We start from the raw sequence: 9,189 nt of genomic DNA, 5'->3' as shown, positions 1-9,189 counted from the left end.
CTTAAAGGGATAGTTCACCCAAAAATGAAAATTTGATGTTTATCTGCTTACCCCCAGGGCATCCAAGATGTAGGTGACTTTGTTTCTTCAGTGGAACACAAACGAAGATGTTTAACTCAAACCGTTGCAAGTCTGTCAGTCATATAATGGAAGTGAATGGGAATAACTTTGAGGCTTTGAGAGTCAAAAAAACATATACAAACAAAACCAAATGAAACCCTGCGAATCGCCACCTATTTCTCAAATGGACCATTGACACTCTATCTACAATCTCAATTAGGAGTGTCAATGGTCCATTTGAAAGATAGGTGGCGGTAATGCACTTATAAGTCTGCGATCCGCCATAAAGCAAGAAGAAGAAGGCGCGTCATGCACCGGCTGTTGAGAACGCGCTCAAGACAGTTCGGACATTGCGGTGAAAATCAGAGGTAAAAAAACGCTATAAATACTGTTCAGTTTCTTGCACAGGCCGATCGTTTTGTGTCTTTACACATCAATGTATCGTCACGAGCCGCAGGGTTTAATTTGGGTTTGTTTGTGTATGTTTTTTTGACTCTCAAAGCCGTGATTCCCATCCACTTACATTATATGACTGACAGACTGCAACGGTTTGAGTTAAAATTCTTCATTTGTGTTCTACTGAAGAAACAAAGTCACCTACATCTTGGATGCCCTGGTGGTAAGCAGATAAACATCAAATTATCATTTTTGGGTGAACTATCCCTTTAAACTCTACTGAGTTTGTCCTCATGCACTACCTCCTACTGTACTGGAGAGGGCGCTATTGTATATGTGAAAATACCGTCCTCATAGCAGTCTGCATTATGTATTTGCACATGAATTTATAATCTTGCATCTATTGCAAATATTTAGCATTTTTACTTAATTTATACTAGATTTTAACAGCCAACCTTGTAATTTCTGGTGACGTGTACAAGAATCAGTGATTCTGCTTTCTGACAAGTGCATAATAAAGTAAGTTGAAGTGCATAATTGCATCCCACATCAACATCTTTTGACATTTTAGGTGCAGTGTGCCAAGGGGGACAACCAGCAATAGATGAAGCACACTAGCGTACATTATTACATTAAACGTAGTTAAATATTTAGCCTTAAGGCATTTTCTCAGGAAAGCGTGTGTGTGTGTTTCATCAGAACTGCTGTCTGTTGAGTGTGTTGTGCTGCTCGTGGATGAGCTGAAGGTCTTGTGAGTCAACAGGTGTGTGATTAGACGAGCGTGATATCGATATGCCACAGGAGAGCAGCAATTAGCCAACTGCTTTCTGAGGGCAGACAGCAGCTCAAGGCTGAACGCACGCTAACATACACACACACACACACAAACAAACAAACCCACACACACACAGCTGTCTGACAGCATCAGGGTACCGAGCGACGTCTACGCTTACAGTGTGTGAAACACAGCGGCTGTGTGACATGTGCTTGTGTTATCTAATAACAGCATCACTGCGTGTGTGAATGTGGAAATATCTACTTTCACATTCCCATAGGAATTGCTGGAAAAAGAAAATGATCAGGATCTTGCTGAAAAAACCTCCTGGTCCTTGATGCATCATTTAAGAAGAGGTTTCATCCTGTGTTTTAATGATTTGAGTATTTACTGATGCAAATGATCATCTGTAAGTCCATATATTTATTCTCCATAAGGCAAAATGACCTAAAAAACACTGTAACCCTCTATAGGTACAGTACAGTATATGATTGAGTCAATAAAGTATTGCATTTAAGGCTCTGACACATTAAATCCTGTTTTTTTTTCTGATGTATTAGAAGTATGTTTTGTTTAGCAGTAATTTCATTTCTATTAATTTTATTCCCAGCAGGCAAAACATTGCAAATAATAAAAAAGCACCATAATCATGTGGTTAGCATAGCAAATTAAAATGGCTTTAAATTAGTTTTAAAAATGGAGGAGCATTTGATATCATGCATTCACGCAAACTTTACTATATTTTCCAAGCAAATCTGATATAGTGATTATCGTTCAAAAGTTTGGGGTCAGTAAGATTTTTTTTTTTTTTTATGTTTTTGAAAGAAGTCTCTTCTGCTCACCAAGGTTGTATTTATTTGATTACAAATACAATAAAAAAATGTAAAATGTGAAATATTATTATAATTTAAAATAACTGTTTTCTATTTGAATAGATTTGAAAATATAATTTATTCCTGTGATGCAAATCTGAATTGTCAGCATCATTACTCCAGTCTTCAGTGTCACATTATCCTTCAGAAATCATTCTAATATGCTGATTTGCTGCTCAGGAAACATTTCTAATTATTATGTCGTGTGCTGCTTCATATTTTTGTGGAAAACATCATTTTCATGTCATTTTCACTATCATTAATACTTTTAATTATTCAGAAAGAATGCATTAAACTGGAAAAGTGATGCTTATATTTAAATTTATTTATTTATTTATCTACATTTTCAGGTTTAGGTTCATTTGTCTGGTCTTTCTGAATACAGAATGACTGACAAGAGACTCTCACCCAATAGTGTGTCTGTTCCGTTTCTCTGTGCACCATATGGATAGCTGCGATAGGCTGATGGTGAACGGGGCGGGGAGATGCCAGGTGACTGTGGTGGAGACCACGCCTCCTGTCAGATACAAGTGTGAAACACATTCATTATAATCGTCATTAATTAGAGGAAAAGTATCAAGCTACTGCTGCATGTCATCTTTGATAAACCGACCTGCTTGTCCATGCTGGTGTCAGGGTGTCTGAGTACAGGTCTGTCTGCAGGGGGACGAGGGGCGGAGCCTGCAACTGAGCCCAGGATGTGAGACTGGCTCTCATTGGTCAAGGGTTGATTGGGGTAATGCATCTCAAGCTCGTTCGTTATCCCGACAAACACAGGAAGAGGAAGTTCTGTAGAGAAGGGTACATGACAGTATGTTCATAACAGCATACTACTCATACTATTTTCTGTGTACAGTGGATTAAACAGTCCCTTCAGGATTTCACTATTTATTTTAATAATTTATTATTAATAATTTCTATTTTCTTGCATTTATTTGGATTTTTTTTAGCTTGTTTAATTTGACGTCTTACTGAATTATGACACGCAACTTTTAAACAAGATTTTTAAATTATTTTTATTAATTGATTACAGCAGATTAAGTCGTCCCACCAGGATTGTACTTCTTTTTTTGTGATTCTTTACAATCAAAGTGACAGTTTTTTTTTTAATAATTTTATGATTTTTATATTTACGATACCACATGTACCATATTATGTATGACACTAGATGTACAACAGTCATACACAACAGCCAAAAAAAAAAATAAAAGCTTGTTTATTTTTCTAAATTCTCACACATACATTTTAAACAAGGTATTAATTAATAATGAATAATCATTAATAAAAAGTAAAAATGTAAAAAATATATATAATTATTCGCTAATTTTTTCTTGATTTATTTGCGATCAAAATGACTTTTTTGAATGAATTTACAGCCACAAAATGAATTTTGTGGCTGTAAATGAAATTACATATGACACTAGATATACACTAGTCATATGACAGATCATATTATGTATGACACTAGATGTTAGGGATGTAACGATGCACCCCGAGCCGGTTGAAAATCGATAAAAATATGACGATTCAAGTCGGTTGAGATGTTAAACGAATCGCGATACATTTGGGGTTGAGGGTTTATATGACTGTATCTGTGAGGAGAACTGACTTCAGAAAAGTTTAGATTATACTTTCTTTTTATCTTGCCTCTTTTGTAATGCATGGCAGCGCTGCTTTGTTTACAGCGGTAACCAAGGAAAAGCTCTAATCTATCTCTCATAATCTCATTTAAATGAAAAACTACTCACCCCGCATGTATGCAGCACCTTTGTTTGGATCATGATTAAAATACAATGGATGCCTCTAATTTTAAATGAAAAGAGCACAGGCAAAGCTTTAGTTTGTTTATATGAAGAGATTGCTTTTATTTGTATTTTTCATTTATTTATTTATTTATTTTTATTTGGGATTTGTTTTAAAAATTCTATTTAGATTTGACATATTTCAATTTTACAAAGAAATGTGCAGCATTTTGTCTGAGAAATAATAAAAAGGACACCTTTTCATTTATAAGTTGTCTTAAATCTCATTTTGTAAAAAAAAAAAATCATGAGAAAATTGTATCGTGAAATCAGTATTGTGAATCGTATCGCATTCGTATCGTGAGTTGAGTGAATCGTTACACCCCTACTAGATGTACAACAGTCATACATGAAATGAAAAAGGTAGAAATCTTATTTATTTTCTGTTTGATAAAACTTTTTATTACAATTTTTAAACAAGTTATACAAATATGTCCTGGTAATTCTTTCTGACATTATGCACATTCTGCATGTAATTTTCCTCATTTATGTACTTTTTATTATTATTATTATTTTTAATCAGACTAATTGTTTGCGGGTTAAATAGTGAATTATGCAGGATTGCAAAAAAAAAATAGATTTTGTGTTGTTTTGTGATCACTGAATTGTGAAAAACTGGAGAGACAGATTAAAACAGCAAACAGAACCCGAACACCCTGATTAGCTGGTTTAGCAAGAGCTAAACTTTGCACAAAAACAGGAGCAGGACTGAAAAGTGCTGATCTAGATGATCTTCTTTAAAAAGTAAACATAACCCAGCCAATCATCTCTCAAAGGAACCGTTGAGGTCATCTTGATAAATCTGTCTTTCCTGGTTACAAACTCAGTCTTTCTCCTCATCTTCCCACAGTAAAAGTGCCAGGTAAAGTCATTTGTGGGTTAAACAGAAGCTGATGTGAGGTCATCTGAGCTCCTCTCTCCGCTGTGAGGGTCTCGCAGGCCAGCGGGCTCCTGAGTAACAGTCTGTACCAGGATTAAAGACTAATCCAGGCTCCGATCGCCTCATTTCAGCCCGTCAGGGTGGCCTGGAGCTGTGCTGAGCTCTGAATCAGCCTAGTGCTCAACATCGCCGTGTTTAAGTAAATACATTTAGGAAATGTTTTGGCTCTGCTGAGTTAATATTTGAATTATTTTCTGAACTCAGGCCCAACAGTTACATACCAGCATTTTGGATAATATTATTGAAACTGGAAACTAGTGGTGCTTGCACAAGCAAAACTCAGTTATTAAGGTGTTCAACAGGAAACAATGGTGCTCACAGATAAAAATGATTTGCTTATTTAACAAATAATATGCATAATTACTTGATTGGAATTTTAAATGAAACATTCAAATAAACCGGTGATCATTTAGGTTGAAAAACAACAAGTAATTATATAAATAGTTATTTTATGAATAATACGAATATTAATTTAAATTGTTTACCCTAACAATAATTAAATACATAATTTAATTAAATTAAATACAATAAAGATAATACTAATGTTAATATTTGAATTATTTTCTGAACTCAGGCCCAACAGTTACATACCAGCATTTTGGATAATATTATTGAAACTGGAAACTAGTGGTGCTTGCACAAGCAAAACTCAGTTATTAAGGTGTTCAACAGGAAACAATGGTGCTCACAGATAAAAATGATTTGCTTATTTAACAAATAATATGCATAATTACTTGATTGGAATTTTAAATAAAACATTCAAATAAACCGGTGATCATTTAGGTTGAAAAACAACAAGTAATTATATAAATAGTTATTTTATGAATAATATGAATATTAATTTAAATTGTTTACCCTAACAATAATTAAATACATAATTTAATCAAATTAAATACAATAAAGATAATACTAATATTAATAATTTAGCTAATAATGTTAATAATGTTTTATTTTATGGGATTTATTTAGCAGAAATAATGAATAATCGGTTATGCATTTATAAATATAATAAATATTATAGATTGAATTAAAAACAATATTAAAAATGAAATAAATAATAATAACAATCATCACCATCATAAAATACTCTTAATGCATTGTTTTTATTGTAACTGACTTTTTTTTAGCAGAATTAATAACTAATAATACTAATAACTAATAAATAATAATATGCATATGCAATTTATAAATAATTACTTTTATAAATAGTAAGACATAATATGAATTAACATAATAATTAATTAATAAAATTAACAACAACAACAATGATATTAACATTAATAATAATAATAATAATAATACTAATAATAATAATAATAATAACAATAATGTATATTTTACTTTTATTGCATCTCTGTTTTTGCAGAAATAATAAATAATAATTGGTTATGGATATTGGATATTGCAAATGCCTCTGTATCGGTCTTTAAAAAAACCTGATCTCTATTTTTTTTATTCTAAAATTGGAGTTACATTTTTTTTTTAATCATTTTTAGTTACTGTAGTGTTGATTATTTTTGTAAGACCTACTAATACTGTAATAAATGTAATTTGTTATGGTGGATTCTAAAGTAAAATGAAATAAAAATGAATTAATCAAAAATTAATAATGGTAAATAATCTTGAGTAATAAAGCTTTCAAATTATGTATTGCTTATCAGGATTCATTCATAATTTGTCAGTAAAAGCACTGCTGTCACGCCACACAAGAAAAAGTGAACTTCTAACGTATAAATTCAGATTTAAAGGGCAAGACCATAAAAGGAGGCAGTCAGAAGCGTTTGAGGGAACTGTCCTGTGGTTTAGTTCACACAGGCTCAGTCTCAGCGAGTTTTAGCTCAGCGTGTGGCGCTCTCTCCGCGCAGCACGGCCTCTGTGCGTTATCCCTCTTTAGCGTAAATCCAAACATGCTAGGCCAAATCCCTGATCCCCTTTGGTTCTCCCTCTGTTCACGAAAGGCTGAGGACTTACCACCTGCGATGCTCTCCAGACGTACCGGCAAACCCGCCTGCGCCGCGGCCATCAGCTTCAGAGCCACGTAAAACTGTCCACAGCCGAAATAGCCAAGCCGCTTAGCACCACACGCTTCTGTTACCTGTCATGAAGAGAGAAAGAGAGAGAGAGATTTTTTAATGAATGGCCACATGGAGACTTTAAAATCACAGAATGTATAGTGAAGTCAATTAAGCTACAATATTTCAAAAGCGTTCATTAATGTAAAGTGGAAATCATGGCTTAATGGCTGAAATTACTAACGTGGGAAAAAAAAAAAGATAATGGCTAAATCCTCATTATTGGCTCTACAATGGAAAGAATAGCCGGCTGCAGATAAACCACACTCTGAACAGGCTGAATTTCACTTTCATCTGTGCTTCTGTAATTGAAAACTCGTACTGTAATGACAGATAAGAAACCACACGTCCTGCAGGAAGTGTTGAACTACAAACACAGACCTTCAGATTAGCAATGTAACTCACTTTAGACAGATGCAGATGTTAAAATGATCTACCCCTGCTGAAAACACATGCTGGTTTAAGATGCTCTTCCAGTTTGGCCTCCTGAAACGTGCCCAATACTGCTCTAAAAGCATTTAACAGACCAACCACAACAGGCTCAGACCAGCTAAACTACCTTAAGCTGGTTTAAGACGTCATCCATCCTGAAAAGACAACACTGAGAACCTAAATGAGAAATCTAAATACTTCAAAACAATATAAAATACCATTTATTTTTCCATAATATCACATAAACTACCAATTAAAAGTTTGGGGTCAGCAATTTTTTTAATTAACTATTTTATTCAGCAATGATGCATTCAATTGATCAACAGTGACAGTAAATTCATTCATAACATTATACAGTTTGTTTTTTTATTTCAAATAAATGCTGTTCTTCTTTCTATAACTTTCTATCAAAGAATCCTGAAATCCATGTATCACAGTTTCCACAAATATATCAAGCAGCACAACTGTTTTCAACATTAATAATAATCAGAAATGTTTCTTGAGCAGCATATTAGACTGATTTCTGAAGGATCATGTGGCACTGAAGACTGGAGTAATGATGCTGAAAATTCAGCTTTGCATCACAGGAATAAATTATATTTTGAAACATATTACAACAGAAAACAGCTACTTTAAATTGTAATAATATTTCACAATATTACTGTTTTTACTGTATTTTTCTATCAAATAAATGCAGCTTTGTTGAGCATAAGAGACTTCTTTCAAAATATACAAAATCTTACAGACCAGAAGCTTTTAAACAGTAGTGTGTTTCTGAATAAAACAAGATATTAAAATGCAAAATGTAGGGCGGGACTTGATTTTATGCATTCAAAATTGATTGGATGTTGAAAAGTTGCAAAATAAAAGGGCTTGATGATGTCAGCAGAAAAGGAAAGGCATTTCAAAGGTGGAGCAAGTTTGTACATTTTGATTTATGATTACAAACGATTTAGAATAAAATTCAATAACAACTGATTGTAAACGTCTTCTCACACACAGGAAAAGATCTGTGCGCTTTAAATAGCAGCACATTGTGCAGTGTGCTGTTAAATATAACAAAAGAGAAAAACAGCCTGTTGTGCTGCTCAAACCAAACTTGTTTCTGAATAACTATGAACTTCTTCAAGTAAAAGTTTCACTTCAAGACTCTTCAGAAGCAGCACTACTGAGCACATACAGCTAATAGAAAAGAAAAAAAAAACATTAAAATGTGTCAAAGCAAGTAAGGTCATGCTTGTTCTTGAAACTCTAATCTCCCTTACGGCGTTCCCTCTGCCTTTCCAAACATTATCTGAAGAACTTCTCAAACATTGACTCAGCGTTCCTGTTCCACCAGGTGTGATGGCATTATTGATCGCGTTCTCCTCCGATCCCTGCAGTGCTGATGGTTCTTTACTCAACGCAGCGGTGAAGGTGAACTTCAGCCAAATATGACTCAAAGAAAAAGCCTGCTGCAAAACTCTCATCGAATCAATTGCAGAGGTCCAGCATATCAGGCTTTAGATGGACATTTGTCTCCAAAACACATTTTTACTCATTTCTAAAGGAAGCTGGGACATTTTGACCTCCTTGCAACCATGAAGAGAGCATATTTCCACAGAAATTATGAAATAATATATGAACATAACATGTCAATAATATATTGACAATTTCACATCTAGTAATTATATATGGTCACCAACAAGATCTCCAGAATGCCATGCTGTGTAATTAAAAAGAACAATTGAATGTATGTAAATAATTGTTCAAATGATAGATTATTTTATCATTTTATATTATTTCCTGAAGTTCTTAAAAAATCATATATATATATATATATATATATATATATATACAC

The 9,189-nt window shown here is 33.6% G+C and overlaps 1 protein-coding gene across 4 annotated transcripts in view; it reads right to left on the bottom strand.

Moving 5' to 3' along the window:
* The window catches only part of LOC107697903 (ralBP1-associated Eps domain-containing protein 2), a 48,344-nt gene that overhangs the window by 22,365 nt on the left and 16,790 nt on the right, over positions 1–9,189 (bottom strand). For all 4 annotated transcript variants that reach the window (XM_016498762.1, XM_016498763.1, XM_016498765.1 and 1 more), the window contains exons 2-4: positions 6,817–6,940; positions 2,717–2,892; positions 2,512–2,620 (exon numbers count right to left, since the gene is read on the bottom strand). In XM_016498762.1, coding sequence (XP_016354248.1) covers positions 2,512–2,620; positions 2,717–2,892; positions 6,817–6,940 — 409 coding nt within the window. The remainder of the gene's footprint in view (positions 1–2,511; positions 2,621–2,716; positions 2,893–6,816; positions 6,941–9,189) is intronic.

Source organism: Sinocyclocheilus anshuiensis, unplaced genomic scaffold, assembly GCF_001515605.1.
Source record: "Sinocyclocheilus anshuiensis isolate Anshui unplaced genomic scaffold, SAMN03320099.WGS_v1.1 scaffold78, whole genome shotgun sequence".
In the NCBI taxonomy this organism is placed as follows: domain Eukaryota; kingdom Metazoa; phylum Chordata; class Actinopteri; order Cypriniformes; family Cyprinidae; genus Sinocyclocheilus; species Sinocyclocheilus anshuiensis.
Note: the sequence above shows the minus strand (reverse complement) of the source record. Positions and strands in the feature narration are given on the sequence as shown.